This window comes from Chionomys nivalis, chromosome 9 (assembly GCF_950005125.1).
Source record: "Chionomys nivalis chromosome 9, mChiNiv1.1, whole genome shotgun sequence".
Lineage (NCBI taxonomy): Eukaryota > Metazoa > Chordata > Mammalia > Rodentia > Cricetidae > Chionomys > Chionomys nivalis.
This window is the reverse complement of record NC_080094.1, coordinates 83,970,845-83,998,280: the sequence shown is the minus strand read 5'-3', so window position 1 is coordinate 83,998,280 and position 27,436 is coordinate 83,970,845. Positions and strand designations below refer to the sequence as shown.

General features: G+C 40.2%; 1 protein-coding gene across 3 annotated transcripts in view; it reads left to right on the top strand.

Annotated features, from left to right (window-relative positions):
• Window positions 1-27,436, top strand: part of Nup160 (nucleoporin 160) — a 61,102-nt gene that overhangs the window by 15,024 nt on the left and 18,642 nt on the right. Inside the window, exons 10-27 of one of the 3 annotated variants that reach the window (XM_057781347.1) lie at window positions 1,144-1,228; window positions 4,173-4,241; window positions 5,938-6,021; window positions 6,230-6,400; window positions 7,548-7,647; window positions 7,927-8,092; window positions 8,820-8,947; window positions 9,421-9,581; window positions 10,025-10,158; window positions 11,542-11,612; window positions 14,096-14,255; window positions 14,536-14,605; window positions 16,473-16,571; window positions 19,323-19,442; window positions 24,185-24,280; window positions 24,374-24,468; window positions 24,560-24,656; window positions 24,749-24,854. In XM_057781347.1, coding sequence (XP_057637330.1) covers window positions 1,144-1,228; window positions 4,173-4,241; window positions 5,938-6,021; window positions 6,230-6,400; window positions 7,548-7,647; window positions 7,927-8,092; window positions 8,820-8,947; window positions 9,421-9,581; window positions 10,025-10,158; window positions 11,542-11,612; window positions 14,096-14,255; window positions 14,536-14,605; window positions 16,473-16,571; window positions 19,323-19,442; window positions 24,185-24,280; window positions 24,374-24,468; window positions 24,560-24,656; window positions 24,749-24,854 — 2,012 coding nt within the window. Of the gene's footprint in view, window positions 1-1,143; window positions 1,229-4,172; window positions 4,242-5,937; window positions 6,022-6,229; window positions 6,401-7,547; window positions 7,648-7,926; window positions 8,109-8,819; window positions 8,948-9,420; window positions 9,582-10,024; window positions 10,159-11,541; window positions 11,613-14,095; window positions 14,256-14,535; window positions 14,606-16,472; window positions 16,572-19,322; window positions 19,443-24,184; window positions 24,281-24,373; window positions 24,469-24,559; window positions 24,657-24,748; window positions 24,855-27,436 lie in introns of those variants that run through there. The other 2 variants (XM_057781348.1, XM_057781349.1) reach the window with 2 other exon arrangements.

Here is a 27,436-nt window from a genome sequence, read left to right as displayed (position 1 = left end):
AGCAAAGACACTGAAGTTCCTATTTATTCTCAATTTCCTTAAGATACGATCAGGGGTAAAATGAACTAGTGTGGTTCTTTGGAACTGTCTTAAGCAGGAAACTGTTTTGCTCGTGAGAAAATAAACTTCAGGATTCAGAATGTGACTTAGTGAATATTGTGTCTTCCTCAGAGTCAAAGCCCTAGCTTCATTCAATTCCTAGCACCTCCAAGACTTGTGCGCTTGTAATCCCAGCACTCTGGAAGGAGAGGCGGGAGGACTAGAAATCAAAGACCATCTTCAGTTACAGAGTGAGTTTAGGGCCAGCCTGGAGTACGTGAAAGCAAGAGAATTGAGAGATTCTTACTTCCTCAGCTACAAATTAGATGTAATACATCCTTCAAGGAGATTGTAGGGCATACAGGAGTAGTTTTTAGAACAGTACCTTGTGTCATATATAGTAATAATCTAGTAAAGATCAGCTATTTTTAGATTTATATTTCAGATTTTAAATTGAGGGTGTTGCCTGTTTAAGATAGAACACTGGGGCAGAGAGATGGCTCAGTTGGCAGTTTCTGCTGTTTATTCATGAAGACCTGAGTTTGGATCCTCAGCACCCCTGTAAACAGCAAACCAATCATAGCAGTGCACACTTACAAGCCCATACTCGTAAGGCAAAGCTTAATGGCCAGCTTAGTCTAGCTAAATCGGTGAACTGTGGATTCATTGGGAGCCCTGTCTCAAAATAATAAGGTCAGGGCTAGTGAGGCATCTTGGTAAATAAAGTGTTTGCTGTGGGAGCCACACAATCCCAGAACTCCTGATGGAAAGAGAGGAGACTAGAAAGGTCCTTTGACCTCTGCGTATCTACCGTGGCACCAGTGCACATGCTTTCACCACATCATCATCATCAATAACTTAAAACACATGGAGAACAATTGAGAAATATATTTGACACTGAACTCTGACCTCCGCAAAGACATACACATCTGTGCACCTGCTCATGCACACATACACACAGATAGTAAGAACACATAAGAACTGTACTTAGTAACAGAATTAAGTATTGATTGAACAGGGGTTCACTGATGAGGCCTTCCCTACTCAGATACTGCCAAAGTGTATTGCTATGGTTTGGTAAAGTTTTGGATTTTTTTCTTATAGCAATGTTGCAGGTCAGTGGAATCCAGTTTTTATGCAGCCTCTGCCAGAAGAAGAAATTGTCATCAGAGATGACCAAGACCCCAGAGTAAGTTTGTAAACTGTTACTGTCAGCTAATTTGAACAGACTGAAATGAGAAGGCAAGTGCACTGGCTTGTGTGGTTGAGATGTTCAGCGTCTGCTTTCAGACAGGGCTGGCATGGTGCTTTCAGGACTTCATCTCTTGGTTTTTCGAGACAGGGTTTCCCTGTAGCTTTGGAGCCTGTCCTGGAACTAGCTCTTGTTAACCAGTCTGGCCTTGAACTCACAAAGATCGGCCTGCCTCGGCCTCCTGAGTGGAGTGGTGGGATTAAAGGCGTGCCCCACCACCGCCCAGCAGGACTTCATCTCTTTATTCTGCTTCTTCCTTGCTGTTTTTGTTCTTAGATAGTACCTCTTCCCCTGATAGGGCCTACATTCTGTGTGGTTAGCTGCCTGGCCTGAGTGGTGTGTTAATTCCTAATGTGTTCACTGTCCAGAAGAGGGTGTTCTGGGCTAGCATGACACATATGCACCAGTGCAGATGGGGAGGTCAGAAGACAGCTGTCTGTAATCATTTCTCTCCTTCCATCATATGGGACCCAGTGTTCTAACTGAGATCATTAGGTTTGCTGGCTAGTGCCTTTACATTGTTAACTCCTGACCCATTTCAATGACAGAATTTTTAATATTCTTCTTTAGATTATTTTATTTGATGTATATGAGAATTTTGCTTGTCTATGTGTATGTGCACCCTGTGCTTGCCTGGTGTGGTGCCCACAGAGTTCTAGATTCCTGAACTAGAGGTATGGATGGATGATGATTGGTTGTTTTTTTTTTTTTTAAACTCTTTGTTCTTTGGGGACCCACCCCCCACCCCCCAAATAAATACACAGAGACTTATTCTTACTTATGAACACCCAGCCTTAGCTTGGCTTGTTTCTAGCCAGCTTTTCTTAACTTTTTCCCTTTAATCTTTTGCTTCTGGGCTTTTACCTTTCTCTATTCTGTATACTTCTCTTTCCTTCTTACTCCATGGCTGGCTGGGTGGCTGGCCACTGGTGTCCACCTCTCCTTTCTCTCCTCTCTTCTCTCTTCAATTTATTCTCTCTGCCTGCCAGCCCCACCTATCTCTCTACTGCCTAGCTATTGGTCATTCAGCTCTTTATTAGACCAATCAGCTGTTACAGGCAGGCAGATTAACACAGCTTCACAAAGTTAAACAAATGCAGTGTAGAAGAATGCAACACATCTTTGCATCATTAAATATTTCACAGCATATAAGATGTAAAGCATCTTAAAATAATATTCCACAATTGGTCAGCTGCTATGTGGGTACTAGGAACCAAAGCTGGGTCCTCTACAAGAGCAAAAAGTGAGCCATCTCTCCAGCCCCAAACCTTTGTTTGTTTGTTTATTTGTTGTTGTTTTGACAGGGTCTCTGTCACCTTGGTTGTCCTGTAACTCAGTCTGTAGACCAGGCCGACCTTGAACTCAAAGAGATCCGCCTGCCTCTGCCTCCCAAGTGCTGGGATTAAAGTGCGCCACCACTGCCTGGCTATCTCCGAACGTTTTAATTCATGTAGTAATTATGCACACCTGTGAAGTGTAGCATGATAATGATACATATAAGTGATATGTAATATCAATTATAATAATTAGTATTTGTAGCTGTTTAAATATTTTGTGGAATTCAGATAAATTTTGACGAGTATAGTTTACTGACCGAGTACATGCACCAGACCTGGGTTCAATTCCCAACATCAGGGGATTTTAAGTTTATAAAAATATGGGCTGGAGAGATGGCTCAGTGGTTAAGAGCATTGCCTGCTCTTCCAAAGGTCCTGAGTTCAATTCCCGGCAACCACAAGGTGGCTCACAACCATCTGTAATGAGGTCTGGTGCCCTCTTCTGGCCTGCATACATACACACAGACAGAATATTGTATATATAATAAATAAATATTTAAAAAAAATATGCAATGAAGAAAATTTGAAAAGGTAAAGCAATAAAACATAATAGGCCAGTGTCCTCAGTTTTGAAGGGTATATCTTCAGGATAAATGAAAGAAGTTTCTAGTTGGTGCCTTAGTGTTAAGTGAGCTTAATGATTGTGGACTGAAATGACGAAGATTTGCATTTCAGAAACCCCACTTTAAGTATCTGAAATGTTAATCCGTAGAGTTCATTAGTAATGGTTATTGATTATTTCAGTTAACAAATACTGGGTTTGGGGTTTTGTTTAAAGCCAAAGTCTCATACTAACTATTAGTAGGCTTTTGTTCCATTGTGTTCATTATTACTCATCAAAGAGCTCAACAGATGGGCTGGAGAGACGTCTGCTCCTCCAGAGGACCCGGGTTCAGTTCCTAGCACTAACATGGCAGCTTACAACCATCTGTAATTCCAGTTCCAAAGGATCTGGCACCCTCACACAGACATATATGCAGATAAAACATCAATGCACATAAAAATAAAAAAAACAGCAGCTCAGCAGAAGAAAGAACTCAGTAATGAAGGTCAATCAGGATGCTTAGAAGCAAATCTAGCTCATGAGCCTTATCAAAATAATGAGGCAGCATGGAAGTTTTCTATTATAGTCTATTCCTGTGTGAGAGTTTTCTGTTATTTACAGTACCTATTGTCAGTTTCTTTTATGTGTGAGTCCTTGTGGAAATGGGACTTTTAACTGCTCTTTTACCAATGCACATCAGCAGCAGTCTGGGTCCACCCTTTGTGTTTAAGATTGACAGCTGACAACTTGTTTCTCAGTGTACCCAGTAGAGTGCTGTTAAGAATGCATACCATTCAGAATAGCCTATCATCGAGACCCCAGAAGCATTGCAGTCTTCACTTACGCTGAAAATACGTAACTGCAGTACAGCTTGCTGCTCAAGTACAGTTCATAATAGTAGAGATTCACACACCGGAGTCAGTGTGACCAACTTGCTGTGTATTTTTCCCAGTTTCATCTTTTTCAGAATGATACAGCTTTTGTTTTAATGTTCTAATAGGAAATGTATTTGCGGAGCCTTTTTACACCAGGACGATTCATAAATGCAGCTTTATCTAAAGCTTTACAGGTAAGCAAGCAAATAGCTAATGTTTTAATACTTAAAAAAACTGTTCCTGAGTATATGTACATACAGTCTCTTGTAAATACTATTGTAATTTGTTTTAAAATTATTTTCACAAAATAAGACTTGTGACTGAGACGTAGGAGCAGGAAACATTTTCCCAGTAACTGAGGGAGCGTGTCAGAGTCCAGATTGTGTGTCAACACAGTTGTAAAAAGAAACTGGCATAAACTGCCATAATAATCTTCAGACTTGACAGAGATTTAAAGGTTGGTTTTTAGGTTAGTTACAATTGATTATATGTTGTTTGTACCGTTATTTTAGTATAGTGAGTGTTCAAGTTCAAGGTTCAAAGTATAGAATACTCAAAATATTTTAGCTTCAAGCCAGGTGAATATACAGTCCCAAGACAAAGGAGGATCATGAATGAGAGGCAGCCTGTCTGTATTGCATAGTGAAACTGCCTCAGAATTACATTTTATTTTTAGTCATGACTTAAAAGGTGTGTTTTATTTTTACAAAACATGGTTTTTCCTTGTAATTTGTTGGTGTTGTTTTTGAGGAAGACTTTGAACTTCTGATCCTTCTGCCTCCACCTCCCAATAGCTAGGGTTCTATGGGTTTTAAGACAATCTGACTGTGTAGCCCAGGTTGGTCTTGAACTCTGATCGTCCTGCCTCAGTCTCTGAAATGCTGGAATTACAGAGTGACAGTTTCCAGGCCCTTGGCTTTCCTTCAGTGTAGATACATTCCCTCTGATAAAACTACAGAATGATATGATCACTTCTGAATAAAATAGTCTCGTTTCTTCTCTTCACCATTTCTTCATTGTTTTGGGTTTGGTTTTGTTTGGTGGATTTTTTTTGTTTGTTTGTTTGTTTGGCTTTGTTTGGGCTTATTTTTTTTTTTTGGTTGGTTAGTTTTTCGAGACAGGGTTTCTTTGTGGAGCCCTGACTATCCTACAACTCCCTGTGTAGACCAGGCTGGCCTCAAACTCGGAGATTTGCCTGCCTGTGCCTCTGAGTGCTAGGCTTTAAAGGCATGTACCACTACACCCGGCAATAATAATTAGGTGTGTGAAAATACTTCTCATAGTATACAGTATACAGTTAAGATACAAAAGCATAATTAATGCATTTATTAATTCCTGTGAGAAGAATCTTTCCTAGTAGAGTGATCACCATCATTACTAGTCAAATTTTCTATGTAATCTTAGGCTGTGGGTCTTTAACATCACGTACACCTTTCTTTCCAAATAGGCAATAGTCATTTTGATTGTTTTGTTTTGGTTTTGGTTTTTTGAGACAGGGTTTCTCTGTAACAGCCCTGGCTGTTCTGGGACTCACTTTGTAAAGGACTCAAACTCACAGAGATCCGCCTGCCTCTTCCTCCCAAGTGCTGGGATTAAAGGTGTGCACCACTACTGTCAGGCTAGTTATTTTTATTTTAATTGATTTTTTTTTAATCATCATTATGATTCTTTCAAACTCATAGATTTCTAAAGATTATTCTGGATTAAACTTCAATTGCTATTCTGTTAGGAATTGATTTTGCAATATTAGAGGAGGAGGGGCAAGAGGAGGAAACTCCTGGCAATCCTGATATTGCTGTGCAATTGAATATTGCCTTAGTGCCTTCTAGGTGAGACTTCCTTCAATTTGGATATTGTATAGTATTCTGAAATAATTTCTTTTAACTTTAGATTTTCTGCAGGGGAACTGAGAGAAACTTGGATCTTTCATGGAGTGAACTTAAAAAAGAAATTACTTTAGCTGTTGAAAATGAGGTGAGATGTGGGTAAGGGTAGAATTAACAATGTTGTCTGTCTGATAGAACTGTCAGACTTGATCATTTTTATCATAATAGTAGAAAGATAAGGCTCAATCCTTATCATTAGAGAATTTGATAAGTATTTACATATCTCGTGGGATTTAATGCATAAAAAATATTTTGTAGAGAAAACCCCAGAAAGTTAATTTCTCTTTCTTTGTCAGCTCCAAGGAAGTGTAACAGAATATGAATTCTCCCAGGATGAATTTCGTACTTTGCAACAGGAATTCTGGTGCAAGTTCTATGCCTGCTGTCTCCAGTATCAGGAAGCCCTCTCTCACCCTCTTGCTCTACATTTGAACCCTCTCACAAACATGGTGTGCCTTCTGAAGAAAGTAAGCCAGCTGGAGCACTCAGAGCGCCTCTGTGTAGTGCAATGAGTCTTCTAAATGTTACTGTGGTACATGGTGCCATTTTTAGGACTTTATGTTTTTTAATCACTTACCTAAATCTATAATTCATTTGAACTTAATCTTCTGCATCATTATTGGTACTTTTAAATTTTTATCTTACTTGTTTACTTTTATACTGATGGTCTTACAAATTTAAAATAACAGTTATGAAAATAATGTGATGGCTCGTGCTTGTAAATCCTACCATCTAGAAGAGTAAATGGGAACACACCATAAGCTCCAGCTGAAGAAGCTGGAGTGAGACCCTGCTTCAACAACCAAACAAGATGATAATGATAACACAATGACAACAAATAGTGACAACACAACAATTTCTGTATTTCCCTTACCCATACTCATCACTTATTAGCTTCCATTTTGGTGGGTGGATTGGTTGGTTTGTTGGTAGATGGGTTGATTTTATTGCTAGGGATTGAATCCAAGCCCATTCATGCTAACAAGCATACATAATGCCACTGAACTATATCCCAACCTCTTTGCTTCTGCTTGCTTGCTTAGCCTGCCTACCTTCTCTCTTTCTTTTTTCTCCTCCTCTTCCTTCTTCTTCCTCTTTATCTTCTCCCCCTTTTTTTCCTCCTGAAACACTGATGCCTTGATATCTGTAAATATTTCAGCATATATCCCCTCTCACAGGGGGCTTGCTGGTCAGTCATTCTTGCCTAATTTATGATTTTCAGGCCAGTGAGAAGCCTATCTCAAAGGAGATGGACTGCATTCCTGAGAACGAGAGCCAAGGTTATCCTGTAGACACACACATGCACCCCAGTCAACCAAACACATACATACAAATGCACAGACACACATGTAAAGATGGAAACTTAGCTTGCTCTATCATTCTGACTTTGCTGAGACTCAGACGTGAGGCCTGCATGAATTAGGTAAGCCATCTACCACTAAGTTACATCCCCTAGCCACTTCCAACTTTTAAAAAATGACATGGAATTATTTATAAATATTATGTACAATATGATTTGTTGTTAATATGATATATTATAGATTATGAGTTATTTTACATGGGCTTCTTTTTGAATTATTAAAACAATAATAATTGAAGGCTTTCTACTTTCAGGGATACCTGTCTTTCCTTGCGCCATCTTCCTTAGTAGATCATTTATATCTCCTGCCTGATGAGCACCTTTTGACAGAGGATGAGACAACCATATCGGATGGTAATAATAATTGTTCTGCCTATAGTTGATCCCCTTCCTGTATGAACCTTACGTTTTATGTCAAATGGCCACAAAAAACATTAATTACCACTGTGATCTGTTTTGATGAATTTACCTCACTGAAGATACTTTAAGCTCGAGAGGCTTAAACACCTATGTTATAGAATTAGTGATGCTTCTTTTAATATGTTATAATATATTATAAAATATACTATACTATATTATATATATAGACTGTCATGGCTTCAGACATCAGTGTTAACATTCTCTTACTCCTAGATGCAGATGTGGCTCGGGATGTCATATGTCTTATAAAATGCCTCCGGATGATTGGAGAGTCAGTTACCATGGATATGGCAGTTTTGATGGAAACCAGTTGTTATAACTTACAGTCTCCAGAAAAGGCTGCAGAGCACATTTTGGAAGATTTGATCACTATTGATGTGTAAGGAGAATTTAGGGTAAAGTGCATTTCCTAATGGAATTTAGCAGTATTTATTATCACAGATTTTTTAATAGGTAGTTAAGTATATGAAAAATCTTAGTTTAATGTTAAAGTGATTGTTCTTGAGTCTACATAGGTCTTTCTTTTTGTGTGTGTGGTGCTGGGGAGGAACCTGCCTTGTGCATTCTAGGCAAGTGCTCTACCACTAAATTACATCTACAGCACCCGTTTTATATGTTATAGGGGGCAAACAAACTCAAAATATACTTCTGTTACCCCTCAATTGAACTGGATATTCTCTTTTGGGGCTTTTTTGTTTGTTTTATTTTGTTTTTTTTGTTTTTGTTTTTGTTTTTTAAGACAGGCTTTCCCTGTGTAATTTTGGAGCCTGTCCTGAAACTCGCTCTGTAGACCAGGCTGGCCCCGAACTCACAGAGATCTGCTTGTCTCTGCCTCCCGAGTGCTAGGATTAAAGGTGTGCGCCACCACCGCCCAGTTTCTCTCTCTCTCTCTCTCTCTTTTTTTTTTTTTTTTTTTTGGTTGAACTGGATATTCTAAAAATACACATTTTTCCCTTGTGTTCATTCCCCAATTAAAGGTAGTTTTATGTAGGCTCTTGATTATCTTGTGCCAGAATGACTGTCTCCACTACTTTACTGTGGGCAGCACACATATAACCTGTCTAAATGTTATCAATAATAATAGGAATTTTCTAATTGTTGTGTAGAGAAAATGTGATGGAAGACATTTGTAGTAAGCTGCAAGAGATCAGAAACCCTGTCCATGCCATTGGACTTCTTATACGGGAAATGGATTATGAGACAGAAGTAGAGATGGAAAAGGGATTTGATCCAGGTAAACAGCAAAACAACAAGTGTGCTTTACAGAAAACAGTGATATGGGGCTGGAGGGATGGCTTAGTGGTTAAGAGCATGTACCATTCTAGAAGAACTGAGTTCACCTCCCAACACCCACATCAGGTAACTTGAAGCCAGTTTTAGGGGATCTGAGTCTCTGGTCTGTGGACACCTGTACTCATGTGCACATACCCACATAGAGATAGACACACATATGCATAGTTTTAAAAATAGTAATAATAAAACTTTAAATGATGTATTAATTTCATTTTTCTTTTTTAATTGTATTTTACATTTATTTTGTGTATGTGCATGCAAACATATGCCCTGGTCTACATGCAGAGGTCATAAGACAGAACTTGTGGGCAGTCAGCTTTTTCCTGCTACGTGGGTCCCTGGGAATGAACTCAGCAGATTCCTCTACCTGTTGAGCTATCTTACCACCCTTTAACTCCACTTTTTATGTTTCAGCTCAGCCTTTGAATGTTCGAATGAATCTCTACCAGCTCTGTGGTAGTAGCGCAGCAGGCTCTATTGTGTGCAGAGGTGTGTATAAAATTGCCAGCACTCGTTTCCTGATCTGCCGAGACCTATTGATCTTACAGCAGCTTTTAACAAGACTAGGAGATGCAGTAAGTACTACTTGTGGAGAGACTTGTGAACTGTAAAACCTAGGAGAGCTGGAGACTTGTCTATATTCAGTGCTTTCTACTCTGGGTGCAGACACCAGGTGACAAGGCTGTGAAGAGAAGCCTGTCGCCAAAAAAAAAAAAAAAAAAAGCCTAAAGGAAAAGAATGAAACTGGCTTGCTGTTCAGTATATTTGTCTGTTTTGACTCTTGCTGTTCAGTATATCCGTCCGTTTTGACCATTACTGTTCAGTATATCTGTCTGTTTTGACTATTACTGTTCAGTATATCTGTCTGTTTTGACTATTTCTGGTCAGCGCAGTGCTTTGCCAGCTGCTGCCCAACAGTGCAGCGTGTGACTCCCTTCACAGCGCTGCTCTTGTAACTGCGCTCTATTCACCTTTCCTGAGCTCAGGACCTACCCTCCTAACAGCTTTTCTGTTCTAGGTGATCTTGGGAGCTGGTCAGCTTTTTCAGGCTCAGCAAGACTTGCTGCATCGCACAGCTCCCCTGCTCTTGTCCTACTACCTCATTAAGTGGGCAAGTCAGTGCTTGGCAACTGATGTTCCAGTTGACACACTGTGAGTGGCGTTATCTTTTATTTCATTGTATTTTAGAATAAAGACATGTTTAAAATAGGTTGTGGGGCTTGTTTGTTTGCTGTGGTGCTGGGAATTGAACTACGGGACTTTTTAAAGCATTTATTGCAGAAACAATTTGTCTTTAAGAATCAGAAGCTGGCCAGGCGGTGGTGGCGCACACCTTTAATCCCAGCACTTAGGAGGCAGAGAGGCAGGTGGATCTCTGTGAGTTCGAGGCCAGCCTGGTCTAGAAGAGCTAGTTCTAGGACAGGAACCAAAAGCTACGGAGAAACCCTGTCTCGAAAATCAAAAAAAAAAAGAAAAAAAAAAATAATCAGAAGCTGAGGCTGGAGAGATGGCTGAGTGGTTAAGAACATCAGCTGCTCTTCAGAGGACAGGGGTTCAATGCCCAGCACCCACATGGCGGATCACTACTGTCTATAATTAACATTTTTATATACTCCATTTTTTAATGGTTAAGGGTAATTTTTCAGAAAGTAATGTTATTTTATATGTGTGTATGTGTGTGTGTGTGTGTATGCATATACTTATGCATACATACACTCACTAACTTTAGTACTTATGCATACATACACTGTGTATAATATGGAGAAAAGTTTTATTGATGGCAAAATAAGGTGAAACAGGAGGAGTTAAACCATACACAAAGTGGTTATTGGAATTGGACTGAACTTTATATGTAAAGAAAGAAAATCCAGTGGTTACAGTGTTTTCCTGTTCCTTTCCCTGTTGCTCTGATAAAACAGCTGACAAACATGTCTCAGCTCACAGTTGAAGGGTGAAGGCCTCTATGGCTGCAGGTGCGGTAGCAACTGGTCGCATGCATTTAGGAAGCAGAGCAGAGCTCAGTGAACACACATTAGTGCCCTTTCTCCACGACATGCACACTCCAGAAAATCCCTCAGACATTCTCTGGGGATTGCATAGATGATCCTTCACAGGTATGCTTGAGTGCTTGCCTCCCAGATGACTAGATTCTGCCAAGTTGACAGTTAATACTGCCGTTAGTCTATGAGCTTTGTCTCACAAATGACTCTTTGAACAGTCCTTAAATAATATATATATTTTTAAGCTTTTAGTGGATTTTTTTTGGGTCTTGGTGGGTTTTTTGTTTTTGTTTTTTTGGTTTGGTTTTTGGAGACAGGGTTTCTCTGTGTCCTACCTGTCCTGGAACTAGCTCTTGTAGACCAGGCTGGCCTCAAACTCACAGAGATCTGCCTGCCTCTGCCTCTGCCTCCTGAGTATGGGGATTTAAGGTGTGTACCACTACCACTTGACTATTAATTTAAACAGCAATGTAAAATAAACGTAGAGATACAATGTTTAACAGTATTTATTAGTTTGTTTTCTCTTTTCTCATAGGGAATCTAATCTGCAACATTTGTCAGTACTGAAATTAACTGATTCTGGTGCCTTAATGGCAAATAAATTAGGTAAGGAGTAGACTATATATTTACTTTTATTTTGGGTGTTTATTGTACATTTTTAAAAATGTTCTTTTGTTGTAGAAATGGACTTGTTCTTTGCTTTTTTTTCTCCTTTTTTCTAATTTTTTCTCTCTATTTATTGATATTTATTGAGCTCTACATTTTTTTTCTGCTTCCCTCCCTACCTCTCTCTTCCTCCTTCAGTCCTCCCCGCAAAGTCCCCATGCTCCCAATTTACTCAGGAGAGCTTGTCTTTTTATATTTACTACTTCCCATGTAGATTAGATCTATCTAAGTCTCTCTTAGTGTCCTCATTGTTGTCTAAGTTCTCTGGGATTGTGTTTTGTAGGCTGGCTTTCTTTGCTTTATGTTTAAAAACCACCTATGAGTGAGTACATGTGATAGTTGTCTCTCTGTGTCTGGGTTACCTCACTCAATAATGTTTTCTAGCTCCATCCATTTTCCTGCAAAATTCACGATGTCATTGTTTTTTCTGCTGTATAGTACTCCATTGTGTAAATGCGCCACATTTCTCTTATTCATTCTTTGATCAAGGGGCATTTAGGTTGTTTCCAGGTTCTGGCTGTGACAAACAAAGCTGCTAGGAACATAGTTGAGCACATGTCCTTGTGGCTCGATTGAGCATCCTTTGGATATATACCCAAAAGTGGTATTACTGAGTCTTGAGGAAGGCTGTTTCCTAATTTTCTGAGAAATCACCACACTGACATCCAAAGGGGCTGTACCAGTTTGCACTTCCACCAGCAATGCAGAAGTGTTCCCTTTTCCCCACAACCTCTCCAGCATAAGTTGTCATCAGTGTTTTTCATTTTGGCCATTCTTACAGGTGTAAGATGGAATCTCAGAGTTGTTTTGATTTACATTTCTATGATGACTAAGGATGTTGAACATTTCCTTAAGTGTCTTTCAGCCATTTTAGATTCCTCTGTTGAGAGTTCTCTGTTTAGGTCTGTACTCCATTTTTTTATTGGATTACGTGATCTTTTGGTATCCAGTTTCTTGAGTTCTTTGTATATTTTGGAGATCAGACCTCTGTCTGATGTGGGGTCAGTGAAGATCTTTTCCCATTCTGTAGGCTGTCGTTTTGTCTTGTTTACTGTGTCCTTTGCTTTACAGAAGCTTTTCAGTTTCAGGAGATCCATTTATTAATTGTTTCTCTCAGTGTCTGTGCTCCTGGGGTTATATTTAGGGATGGTTCTCTCTGTCAATGCGTTCAAGTGTACTTCCCACTCTTTCTCTTCTATAAGGTTCAGTGTGGCTGGCTTTATGTTGAGGTCTTTGATCCATTTGGACCTGAGTTTTGTGTATGGTGATAGATATGGGTCTGCTTTCATTCTTCTACATGTTGATATCCAGTTATGCCAGCACCACTTGTTAAATATGCTTTCCATTTGATATTGTTTGCTTCTTCATCAAATATCAGGTGTTCAAAGGTGTGTGGGTTGATATCCGGGTCTTCTATTCGGTTCCATTGGTCCTTCTGTCTGTTCCTATGCCAAATCCAGGCTGTTTTCAGTACTGTAGCTCTGTAGTAGAGTTTGAAGTTAGGAATTGTGATGCCTCCAGAAGTTCTTTTATTGTATAGGATTGTTTGGGCTTATCCTTGGTTTTTTGCTTTTCTAAATGTAGTTGATTACTGTTCTTTCGAGGTCTTTGAAGAATTTTGCTAGGAATTTGATGGGCTGTTCTTTGCTTTCATGCATGAGCAACTTGTGGCCTGAGACCTGTGGTTATGGCAAGGCATCTAGTGGTCTCAGACCAGATGTAAATGAGGGCTGTTGTAGGTGTGTGTGTGGCACAAACACTATTAGGGAGATAGCAAGAGAAACCTTGCTGAGAATCATGCTCTTGCCTTTAGTGGTTTTTTTTTTTCTTTTGTTTTGTTTTGTTTTTTATGGTTTTTGGTTTTTCAGGACAGGGTTTCTCTATATAGCCCGGCTGCCCTGGAACTCACTCTAGCCTGAACGCAGAGATCCACCTTCCTCTGCCTCCCTAGTGCTTGGATTATAGATGTGCACTACCACCACTGGCGCCTTTAGTATTTCTTATATTGCTGTTTTGTCCATTGTGTTTTGATACTCCAATGATTAATTCAACAAAATCATTTTAAAATTTTAGTGAGTTCTAAATTTACTAAGTGGCTTTTGTAATCTTAATCAATATTTAAAGGGCTCTCACTCATACTTCAGTACTGTTGTAGAGGATTTGTTTGAGCTAAAATATGGACTATTTGGGACTATATTTTAAAAGGTTTCTGGACAAATTGCTTAACTATAGTGAGATCATGAAATTCCTTACATGGCTTTTCCATTGCATTTGTGCAGCGTGACACAGTTTGTAAGCTGCTGCTACTGAAATTGCATTGTCTGTTTTAAAATGATCATTGCCCTTTGTTTCTGGCATAAAATGAATTAATATGATCTTGATTAAAAGTTGATATTATAATTACAAGTCTTTTTTTTTTTAAGTGTCTAGTCCTCAGACAATTATGGAGTTATTCTTCCAAGAAGTTGCAAGAAAACATATTATATCTCATCTCTTCTCTCAACCAAAAGCCCCTTTGAGTCAAACTGGATTGAACTGGCCTGAAATGATTACTGCAATTACCAGTTATTTGTTGCAGCTTTTGTATCCTTTGCTTGAAAGCCAGGTGACAAATCTAAATTGTCCCTACAGCATTTATTCTGCCCACATAATAACATTTTCTTTTCTTTCTCAGTGCTGGGGATCAAATCCAGGGCAGCACACCCTAGACAAGTGTTCTAAGACATAGCTATACCTCAAGCCCTAGGGCTTTTCTAGTTTTTCTTTTTAAACTATTTCATTGACTCTTCTGAGTTTGATGCCCATTAATATGTATATTTTGAGTTTCACTCAAACAGGGGGAATTCCTTAATACAGTGATTAGGTGGCCTAGCAATCCTGGCTGTCTCTTTCTAGAATGTTTGATGGGAAATTGCCAGTATGTACAGTTGCAGGTGAGTGTTGTTGAAGATGTCTTACCATTCTTAAAAAGTAGGTCATTGATAGATTATAGATTATTTATCTGTGAATGTTAACTGCATTTTAATTATACTGATAGCAAGAGCTACAAAAATTAATTTGATTATGCCAAGACATGTTCCAGTGGGCATGAATTCATATTCTCTCTCTCACCCACTACTTTGGATATGTTAAAAAAGCGCTCTACTGCAGAGCCTAGGGGCACATCACTTTAATCCCAGCACTAGGAGGCAGAGGCAGGTGAATCTCTGAGTTTGAAGCCAGCCTGAACTACATAGTGACTTGCAGACCACCCAGAGCTACAAAGTGAGACCTTATCTCAAAAGCAAACGAAGAAAAAGAAAACCTCTGCCACTGAGCTATATCCCTGGACTCTAGGAGAATGACTAAAGCAAACAGAATCCCCATGGGAGTCAGGATTTAACCTGGCCCGAAGATAACATAGAAGTCACTTAGGCTGTTATAAAGTACAAATGACATCTCTCACAAGGATGAGTTTTATGACCTAGAAGTAATGAATAAGGTTTTAAGGGGAAAGGGTCTGGGATAATAAAACATAAATTCTGGAAGATACAGGGTAGCTCATCAGACAGAATAAGATCACGAGGTTATTAAACTACATCCATTCCCAACATTCCAGGAAGAACAGATAAACATCTAGTCCACTGAAGAGATGAGCTTTGCGTTTAACTTTTCTTGCTTCTCCAGTGCTTATCTTTGTGCACAAGGCCCTCTACATCCCTGCTCGTCTCTATAGCATGTGCTTGTCTGGTGCTCGTGGACATCAGAAGGCATTGAATCCCCTCAAACTAGAGTTAACAGATGGTTGTTGAACCACCGTGGGGGTGGTTGGAACTGAACACAGGTCCTCTACAAGAGCAACAAGTGTTCTTAACCACTGAGCCATGTCTCTGGTCATTTTGGTTTTAATTCTTTTCTGTAAACAGTAGTTCACAGAGCCATAGCCATGTAGCCTAAGTCTCCTTACTTTTCTGAACTACTCAGAAAAACATGCTTTTACCCCTAAATCTTCAAAGCATGTTTCCCTAACATTTGGACATCACATTTTCTCCAAAGCTTTCCTCTTTCCATAGTTGGCCTCTGTGCCAGCTTACCTCAGACAACATGGCTTTCTCTTTGTCTTTCCATCTTCCTTCTCTAGGCAGCTGCCTGCCCCAGAATTTTTCATTTAAACCAAAACAAAATTATTTTCAAATCCAAAAAGAAAACTTTTTAATTCTTACTAGGTTCTCTTTATAATGAAACAAACCATTTACATATAAATCCTTTATTGTACTGTACTCACGGAATAAGGGAGCACCAAAAATTGTGAGATTACTTAGACATGAAGTGTATGAAGTCCCTACTGTGCTTCTGGACGCCACCAGAAGTTGGAGTGAGGGGAGCCCCACTGTGGTGCCCAGGCTGCTCTCATACTCTTTTGCTTTTTCAAGACAGGGTTTCTCTGTGTAATGGCCTTAGCTGTCCTGGAACTAGCTCTTGCAGACCAGGCTGACTTGAACTCACAGAGATCCATTTGCCTCGGCCTCCCAAGTGCTAGGATTAAAGCCATACACCACCACCACCCAGGTTGGCCTCGTACTCTTGACTGCAAGTGATCTTCCTGTCCCTGACTTAGATTAGTTGTGATTATAGGCATGTGTCACTACCCCATGGTGTCTAGCTTTATATAAAAAGTAATAATTGGATTCATTTTTAATCTCTGGGTATTTCAGAAATAAAGCCTTCTACTGAACACTCATTTTCCTCTGAAGAAGTTAGAATTGACAGTTCTTAAGTGTTGCTTATTTTCTAAGCAGAAAGTTCTTTTATACCTTTTAGGATTATATTCAACTGTTGAATCCCTGGTGTCAAGTCAATGTTGGATCCTGTCGATTTATGCTGGGACGGTGTTACCTGGTTACAGGAGAAGTGCAGAAGGTAAACGAAATTGGAGTGGTGAACAGACTAGTGCAAGGAAGACACCTGACTTCCATCTGACTGTGGTACAGGAGGCACAGAGTCTTGTAGGAATATTAAAGAACACGATGTGTGTCAGGATTGGCCAGGATTTGTACTTTGTTCATTAGTGCAGGGAAGTAAGAAGAAAGCATTAAAATTTGTCTGCCCCAGTGCAGATGTCTTTAGGAATTAGTGATGCATTTTTTTTCTAACGTAAAAGTTCTTTATTGTAGAAGGGTCAGGAGTTTTTATGGGGTTAGGGAAATTAAGCTGCCATAGGAAGCAGGAACATTTCTTGGCTGGTTCTTTTGAAACTGGCGTTTTGTGATTGACTAGGAGTGCACGTCATTAGTTACTGTGCTTTTGAGTCTCTGACAGGTTATTTTGGCCAATTTTGCTTATTCATTGGGAGTGTGCATGCTGTGGCTTGTGCTTGTATTGCCCTGCCTCAGAGGTGCACACAGAGGTCTGAGGTATCAGATCCCCCTGGACCTGGAGTTACAGTGGTTCTGAGTTGCCTGGTGTGGGTGTATGAACTGAATTTCGGGCCTCTGCAAGAGCAGCACTAGTGATGCATTTTTTAAAAGCTGAATTTACTTAAAGATTCACATAGTTGAAGCTAGTAGATGTTTCAGGAATAAAGAGCTCACTGTCCTTCCACAGGACCCAGGTTTAATTCCCAGTCCATGCCCCAGCCCACAGCCGAATGCCACTCCAGCACAGACGTGCATGCAGGCGAAATGTCCATACATGATCAAGTTTAAGGAAAGATTGACCTAGTGAACAATCATGCGCCTGTCACATTCTGTAGTTGGTAACATGCTGCTGTCGTTGCTTTATTATACTGATTTATCAGATAAAAACATAAAGATATATTTTTTGAAAGTTTTTAAAAACCCAAATAGAAATCTAATTAAAGTTTACATGTATGTGTGAGATACTAGCAATCAAATTCAGAGTCTGACATGCTAGCCCAGTTTCACTGAGCTATGACCAATTCCACCTTTGTTTGTTAATAATAGGAATTTATTCTCTCAAAATAGAAGATAAAGGTATCGAGAGAATTGGCTTAATTCTGATGATATCCCCCCTTTTTTTCTTTTCTTTTTTTTCTTTAATGATTTATTTATATTTACTTTATGTGCATTGGTATTCTACCTATATGTATGTGTGTGTGACTGGAGTTACAGACAGTTGTGAGTGGCCATGTGGGTGCTGGGAGTTAAACCTGGAGCCTCTGGAAGAGCAGACAATAATCTTAACTGCTGGGTCTTCAGTGTTTATTTGGTTTTTTCAAGACAGGGTTTCTCTGTGTAGCCCTGACTGTCCTAGAACTTGCTCTGTAGACCAGGTTGGTCTCAAACTCACAGAGATCCACCTGCCTCTGCCTCTCAAGTGCTGGAATTAAAGGTGTGTGCCACCACATTTGGGTTTGAGGTTGGCTTTGAACCTGCTGTCCTGGTGCTTTAGCATCCCAGTGTTGGAATTGCAGGCATCTTCTCTATTACATGTCTCACATGTCTACATTTTGTTGTAAGACAGGATTTTTCTATGTAGCTATGACTAGCCTAGAATGCACCGTGTAGACCAGACTGACCTTAAACTCACAGCACGTCACTGCCTCTGCTTCCTGAGTGCTGGAAGTATGAGCCACCGTGCCTGACACCTATTTGCTTTTTTGTTTGGTTTGTGATTTTTGAGACAGGATCTCACCCCAGCCGACCTTGAACTCACTATTATAGATCAGGCTAGCCATGAACTCACAAAAATCCACCTACCTCTACCTCCTGAGTGCTGAAACTTGTTACCACATCTGGCAACAAATGTTTGCTTTGTAATTTAAGGTGCTGGAGAGATGGCTCAATGGTTAAGAATACTTGTTACCATTGTAAAGGAGCCAAGTTAAATTCCCAGGCTATACACGGTGACTCATGATCAATGTAACTCCAGTTCCAGGGCATCTGACATCCCTTTCTAATGCACACAAGTGATATACATACGTGCTGGCAAAATATAAATCTTTATATAATATTGACATTTTAAAAAGTGAGAGAGGGAAAGGCAAGATGGCTTATTAGTGGTAAGAATACTTGCTGCCAATCCTGAACCTGAGTTCAGTCCCTGGAGCCCACATAGTGGAAGGAAAGACCATTTCCTGAAAGTTGTCTCTGACCTCTGTGTGTGTGCTGTGGCACATGTGCACACAAAGTAGATGGGAAAAATGGGAAAATTTTAAGAAATATATGAAATGATTTCTCAAAATTTAGGTTTGGCAGCCAGGGATAGTAATGCATACCTTTAATCCCAGCATTTGTAAGGCACAAGTAGGCAAATCTCTGAGTTTGATACCAGCCTGGTTTACATAATGAGTTCCAATACTGCTTGGGCTACAGATAGAGACCCTGTCTCAAGGAAAAAAAAAAAAAATAGACAAAGAACATTTAGATTTGACGGAAAATGTGAATGTACTATAGGCTTTTTTAAGGAATTTTGTTTCTGTTTTAGCTTTTTCTAGTACATATGCCCTGATCTATAGCAACTAGAATTGTAATAAACTTTTTGTTTGTTGAAACAGGGTCTCATTATGTACCCCAAGCTGACTTCACCTGAAAAGATCTTTCTGCCCCTGCCTCAAGACTGTTGAGGTTAGAAATGTGTCCCACTATGCCTAACCTTTGAACAATCTCTTGTAAGCCACTTTGTATTTTTTTTTATCCTTTATCTCTTCAGGCTCTGGAATGTTTCTGTCAGGCAGCATCTGAAGTAGGCAAAGAAGAATTCTTAGATCGCTTGGTCAGCTCAGAGGATGGGGAGGTTGTGTCAACTCCCAAGCTTCAGTATTATACTAAGGTACGGTGTCATGGTCTGGTTCTTCCCAGATTGCTCTGTACAGAGTGCAGCTGAAATACGTTGTCTCGATATTCCGTTGTTCCTAGAACGTTCAAGTGAAAACAGAAGCAGACTCGTGGAGAAACCGTGGGTTTCTCTCCTGGAAGGAACCATTGTGTTTGGCAGCACAGGTTTTAACTGGTGCTCTGTCGGTCCGCTTGTCACTCAATCTGAGGGTAGGCGTCTTGGAAGAGTCAAGTATCCCAGCTAGGGGTGGGGTAAGGTAGTGGCACCTTCACCTGTTATTGTTTAGTAGGTTATGTCTACATGACCAAATAGATTTAGCCATGTTATTGCTTCATGTGAAGAAAACTGTTCTTCACGTGTGTTTTTTGTTTGTTTGTTTGTTTTGTTTTGTTTTGTTTTTTGTTTGTTTTTAAAACAAGGTTTCTCTGTAGCTTTGGAGCCTGTCCTGGAACTAGCTCTTGTAGACCAGGCTGGCCTCGAACTCACAGAGATCCGCCTGCCTCTGCCTCCCGAGTGCTGGGATTAAAGGCGTGCATCACCACCTGGCTCACATGTGTTTTTTAAAAATTTACTTCAAATGTGGCGGCATGCACCTGAAGTTCATGGGAATCTGAGACAGGGGAGTCACTTGGGGATAAACATTCAGCACATGCTTGGAAAATATGAGATTCTATCTCGTTAAAAAAAAAAAAAAGGTGGGGATGTAACTTAGTAGCAGATCCTTTGTCTAGTGTGTAAGGTCCTAAGTGTGAATGCCAGGAGGGAAAAAATACCATGGAAGCACATAAGGTCCAGGTTAAAGACAATATATTAACTGTGAAAGTACAAACATGAGGGAAAGATAAAACTAGCATTTCTACCCTTGACCTTCATCAGCTTCATCACAACAGTAGCAGTCTGTAACCACGTCTGTTACGTCGTCCAGAAACAATGGGACTTAATTTTAAGCCAAGTAACCCTGGAACCATGCCGTCCCACTTCAAAATAGTACAAAACAATCACAGAGGAATGTAGATTTGTCAAAACTACTTTAGAAAATTTATTATCTATAGACATTTCAATAATAAATATATACTGAAAGATGTACTTACTTAATGAAAGATTTAAAATTATTTTTTAAGCATTAATACTCATAGAAGTAATAGGTGTGGTATATGTATAGGTGTGCTCACCCTTGAAGGACAAAGGTCAACTTTATATATCTTTTCAGTATCACATTCCATCTTTATTTTATTTTAGATTTTCTTTTAAATTATGCCTGGATGTTAGGTGCACCCTGTGCTGAGTGCCCAGTGCCTGCAGAGCTCTGAAGAGGGTATTAGATCCCCCGGAACTGGCATTATGGTTGGTTGTGAGCCACCATGTCAGTGCTGAAAATGAAATTCCCGTCTACAGGAGCGGCAACAAAATGCTCACAGCCACTGAGGTGTTTCCCCTTCTCCATCTCTTCTTCCTTTTTCTTTCTTTTGTTTTTTTTTTTTTGTTTGTTTGTTTGTTTTGTGGGGTTTTTTTGGTTTTTGTTATGTTTTGTGGGGTTTTTTTTTTTTTTTTTTTTTTGACATGGTTTCTCTGTGTAACAGCCCTAGATGTCCTGGAACTAGCTCTTGTAGACCAGGCTGGCCTCGAACTCACAGAGATCCGCCTGCCTCTGCCTCCCAAGTGCTGGTATAAAATTTAGGCGTGTGCCACCACCGCCTGGCTATCTTTTCTTAATATGGAGATTTGTTTTTATTTATGTGTCTGTGTGTGGGTGCTCGTAAAGGCTAGAAAAGGAAGTCTGTTCCCCTGCTGCTGGAGTTATAAGTGGTTTTGAGCTGCTATAACCAAACTGAGTTTCTAGAAGGGCAGGAAGCTCTCTTAACCTCTAAGCCATATCTCCAGTTCCTCCACCTCATTTTTGATCTCTCACTGAACCTAGAGCCAGCCATCTTGGCTTGATTGGCTGGCCATTAGACTTCCTCTCCCACCACTGGACTTGCTGTTACATACTGCCATGCCCTCCCTACCTTTTGTATGAGTGTTGGGGATCCAGATTCAGGTTCTCATACTTGAACAGCAACTGCTTTATTGGTGAGTGGGTCGTCTCCCCAGCCCTCTATGATCTGGCTGAGACACTCATATGAGATCATGTGTAGGATTTTCCATTTAAAGTGACACTGATACTCATCTGCTGTGCAGTGCTTGGACAAGGGAAAGAATTACACTTATACACACACACACACTGTGGCAGGTGGGAGAGCTGGTCCTGCCCCTCACAGACTGCAACAGTTTAGTTTTGGGGGCTTGCCACCCAGCTCCCAAATGAATCACACAAGAAGTCTTATTCTTAGTTATAAACATTCAGCCTTAACTCGGCTTGTTTATTGCCTGCTTTCCTTAACCTGTATTATCCTGTCTACTTTTTGTCTCTGGGTTTTTCCCATTCTGTTACTTCTGTAACTCTTACTCTGTGGATTGTGTAGCTGGGTGGCTGACCCTTGATGTTCTCCTCTCTGGCTGTTTCTCCTCCAATCCCCTTCTCCCAGTTCTGTCCTTCTAGATATTCTCTCTGCCTACCAGCCCTGCCTATCTTTTTTCCATCAGGCGTTCTAGACAGGCAAAGTATCACAGCTTCACAGAATTAAACAAAGGCAACACACCTTAAAATAATATTCCCAACACAGCAGACCATGCACCAAACCTATGCAGCACAGTAGAGCTGCCCTGGTGTGGGTGCAGGTGAGCCAGCCTAAGGGCGTGAGAGCACAAGAACTGTCCCTGTCCCTTACTGCCTACTGCATTGGGTGAGCAAGCCAGGGCAGTGCTGGAGAGCTCATCCTGGTGTTGAGGATAAGGAGAGCTGCCCGACTGACCAACCTAGCTACCACGCAGGCCCAGAACCCCATATCCACCCAAACTGTGAACTGCTGGAGCACATGAAAGGGCCAGTTCTGCATATCCAGAGCTACAAGATCTCCATGATGCAGGGCAACAGGATATCCAAGAGGAGTCCTGGAGAGGGCCCAATAACAGGATATCCAAGAAGAGTCCCGGAGAGGGCCCAATATCGACGATGTAGCAGAAGCCGGAGGCCTCAAGGCAGACCAATGACTCATTGCAATGGACACCTGCAAATAAAGATATGTAGGCTAGAGGGCTCTGTGTGACTCACTGGTCACACTGTGGCTTCCATGATGGTACTTTTTTCCTGTCTTTTAAGTTTTATTTTGGGGGTGGAGATCAAAGGACATAGAGTAGTGAATACCAAGGGATGGGGAGATGAATGGGATCAGGATGCAGGATGTGAAATCCATAAAGTATCAATAAAAAGTAGGGGGGGGGAGAAAATTTTGAATTTCAGATTTTTAGTTTAGGGATGATCAACCTGTAGTAAAATTGTAGTTATTCTTTCAAAATCACTTCCTTGATTCTTGAGTGGGAAAGAGACTAGGGGTGTGTGTAGCAAGCAAAACTAATCTATAACTAAAGCCTGTCATTGTGTGTGTGTGTGTCTGTGTGTGTGTGGTGATGTTACTAAATATTTGATAGAAGCAAAGCAGATCAAGGGGATAGATGAAATGTTACCTTGTTATTAAACTATCTTGGAAACTGTAGTGATAAAACTTGTAGTTTCGATGTGGGAATTGGAATACCAAGACTGAGTGAGCTTGGACATGTCATCCTTTACTGAGAGTCTGTAAGTCTTCATCTGTCGTGAGAGCACCATAGAGGCTTGGTGATCAGTGTGATATTTGTACTCTCAGCTTACTGGGTGCAAATGTAAGGATGCAGACATTTCCATGTCTTTGGGAACTTTTCATTACTTCATCACATCTGTCCATAGGGAAAGAACAAATGTTCCTGCCTATGGTCTCAGTATTTGGGAGACTAAGACATAAGGATTACTTGAGTTCAGGAGTTCCATTAAGTCTGGTAATATAATAAAGCCCTGTCTATTAAATAAATAAATAAGTAAATAAATAAATAGGGTGACCAAAAGCCCTGTATGACCTGCTATTCCTTAGTAGTGGTTCTTAGAAGTTCTGTATAGAATGTTTGCATTATCTCTTAAATTTCACCTGTTTCGGCCTAACAGTAGCAAGCAAAATTGATCTATAGCTAGGGCCTGTTGTTGTAGTAGCATTTTCTGGTAAACAAATGGATTTTATGCTGAGCTGTGGCTGGATGGGTTGGTTAGCTGACTGGTTGGGTTTTGGTATAGCATCTCCTGTAGCCCAGCCTGGCTGAACTCTCGCTCTTCCTCTTACCTTCACATCCCAAATCCAGGGTTACAGATATGCACTATAATGCCCTGTACAGCTGAAAATTCTGAAATATTATCCAAATTATTCTGTCCATCTTGGCACCTCACCCTGTGACGCTAGTTAACTGACCAGGCCCTCAAACACACGTCTCTGCTAGGTCTTTGCCACGGACCGCCCTTCAGTTCCTTTGTCAGCACATCTTATTTCATCATGATCTCACCTAGCTATCTTTTCTGAGTAACTTAGAACCACTAGAGCTCTACTGTCAGGTGAATTTTTTAATCTGTATGCTTCTGTGTATGTGAATTCCAGTGCCCAAGGAGGCTGGGGATCTCCCCAGAGCTAAAGTTATGGACAGATGTGTGCTATCTGATGTGAGTGCTGGGAGTTGAACTTAGTTAGGTACACTGCCAGAGCTAACATGTTCTGAACCGCTGAGCCCTCTTGGGCCCCCAGTACATGAATTTTAACACAAATTTCTTAACTTTGTAGGTTTTAAGTCTACTGGGTGTTGTTGGATTGCCTGAACTGATTATTCAGCTAGCTACGGTAGCAATTACTGAAACCAGTGATGACTGGAAAAGTCAGGTACAAACTAACTAAGTTTGGTTGTTTAACTTAAGATTTGTTATCAATACGGTATTTTAATTTCTAATGCTCTTTTTTTGATATTTGGTTCAGGCTATTTTAAGAACATGCATTTTCAAACATCATTTGGACTTAGGTCACAATAGCCAAGCATATGAGGCCCTAACCCAAATTCCTGATTCCAGCAGGTAATCAATCTCCTTGTCATTTTTAGAGAAGACAGTTTACAGCCCTGTTTAACTTGCTAAGACAATTTGCCCTCATCTTCTCTCTTTGCAGTCAGATGGACTGCTTGCGACAACTGGTGGTGGTTCTTTGCGAGCGCTCCCAATTGCAGGACCTCGTGGCATTTCCCTATGTGAATCTGCATAATGAGGTGATTAGTCTGTCCGCTTTTGTCGAGTAACAAGTCTTTTCATTGCCGTGATTGTTATTAACTTCAAGATCTTATTGCTCGTCTTTTGATAGGTTGTAGGAATAATTGAATCACGTGCTAGAGCTGTGGACCTTATGACTCACAATTACTACGAACTTCTCTATGCTTTTCACATCTACCGCCACAATTACCGAAAAGGTGAGCAACTAAACCGGAACCTGGCTGTTGAAAGCAACTTTATGAGTTTAGTCATATTTCCAAAGATATTATTGGACATGTATTTTAGTTATATTTAAGTAAAAAACTAGTGTCAACCTTTTGATGATTATCTAGTAACACTAGGAAAATATATACTTGTCCAATAACATTGAAAAACTGGGGCTGGAGAGATGACTCGTTGAGAGCGCTACTACTCCACCGGAGGACCTGGGTCAATTCCCAGCACCACATGGCAACTCACAACTGTTTGTAACTCCAAAATCTGGCACACTCACACAGACATACAAGACAGATTTAAAAAAAAAAAAAACACAAAGCACATGAAATAAAAACAAATTTTTAAGAAATCGTGTCATGTTTAAAAGAATTGATTGTGTATGTGTTCCCATTCTAGGACATTTTCAAGTAAATTCCAGTGAGCTGGTACTCTACATTTTCTTCTGATTGTGAAGGGAATATTGGCTTTCTCAAACTGAAAGCACTTTGTGTTCCTTCGTGTTTAGCTCCTGTGCTCTTTCACGTTTGTCTCCAAGCAAACACCTAACTGCTTAAATATTCTTAAGTCATCTGAGTATAATATATAGTCTTCCCTATTATCAATTGTTGAATTATCATGTCAGTGTTATTCAAATTCTTTTAAAAGAGATGACAATTTGATGTTTAGAAGTATAATTAAATGAAAGCTGGATGGTGGTAGCAATAGGAGGCAGAGGCAGGCAGATCTCTGTGAGTTCAAGGCCAGCCTAGTCTACAGATTGAATTCCAGGACAACCAAGGCTACATAAACACAGAGAAATCCTGTCTTGAAAAACCAAATTAAAATTAAATAAATAATTAAATGAACAACTTGATTTTAATCCCAGAACTCCAGAGGCAAGTGAATCTCTGTGAATTGGAGGTCTGCATGGTCTACATAAGGCGCTTCAGACCAGCCAATAATAAATAATGAAACTTTGTCTCAAAAATAAACAAACAAATAAATAAATAGCCTGATGGTAGTGGCACATGCCTTTAATCCCAGGGCTCTGGAAGCAGAGGCAGGTAGATCTCTGTGAGTTAGAGGCCAGCTTGGTTTACAAGAGCTAGTTCCAGGACAGCTACAGCTGATACCCAGAGAAACCCTGTCTCGGAAAAAAATAAATAAATGAATAAACAAATAAGCAGAAAAAGTTATCAAATGAGTACGCATTGTAGTGTATACCTTTAATCCCAGCACTTGGAAGGTTGAAGAACGGGGAATCATGAGTTCATGGATAGCCTGTGTTGGATAAACCTTTGGTCAAAAATTGTTTTAGGGTTAACTTAATAAAACCTATTAGAGATATAGACCTGGATATAACTCTGTTGGTTGTGTGTTTGCCTAGCATGCAACAAGCTCTGGGTTATTGATCAGTACCACATAAAGGAAGAATGGTGGTATACACCACACCTAGTACCTGGGAGTTGGAGGCATGAAGATCAAAAGTTCTAGGTCATTCTTGAACCAGTGCTACATAAGACCAAGTCTAAAAATAGGGTTGTAGAGTGTAGAGGGGGCAGGGGAACCTAGATTAGAGATGAAATAATATGAGATGGTCTGAGTGTGGTGGTGCATACCTTTAATCCCCGCAGAGACCAGCCTGGTCTACGTAGCAAGTTCCAGGTCAACCAATGCTACTACATAGTGAGATCCTGTCTCAAATAATAATTTTAAAGATTTATTTATTTATTACATATACAGTATCCTCAGTGCTTTGCCTACAGGCCCGAAGAGGGCACCAGATCTCATTACAGATGGTTGTGAGCCACCATGTGGTTGCTGGGAATTGAACTCAGGACCTTTGGAAGAGCAGGTGGTGCTCTTAACCACTGAGCCATCTCTCCAGCCCCTCAAATAATAATTTTAGAGGAGATATGAGGATATAGTTCAGTGGCAGATCATTTGCCTAGCATGTTTAATACCCTAGGCTCAGTTCTCAAAACTGAAGACAAAAAATCATTTGATAAAATGATATCTTAGTAATCTAAATTTTGACCATCAAGATGGCTTAGCAGGTAAAGGTACTTGCTGCCTGGTGACCTGATTTTGAGTCTCATAGACCACTTCTGTTTGCTGATCACGTTAAAAGTAAGTTACAGACGTCATAACTCTTAATATATAAATACTGCAGAGGACTATGGGCATTCTCTCTCTTTTTTTATTTTTTTTGTTTTTTTTTTTTTTGTTGTTTGTTTTTTGGTTTTTTTTACGGTTTTTCGAGACAGGGTTTCTCTGTGGTTTTGGAGCCTGTCCTGGAACTAGCTCTTGTAGACCAGGCTGGTCTCGAACTCACAGAGATCCGCCTGCCTCTGCCTCCCGAGTGCTGGGATTAAAGGCGTGCGCCACCACCGCCCGGCTCTCTTTCTTTTTTTAAAGTAGCTCCTAGAACTCTATAGACCAAGTTGGCCTTGAACTCAGAGATCCACCTGCTTTTTTGCCTCCCAAGTGCTGGTATTAAATGCGTGACCAACACCACTTGGTTCTCTTTCTCTCTTACTCTCTCTCTTCTCACTATGTAGCTCTGGCTAAATAGATCAAGATG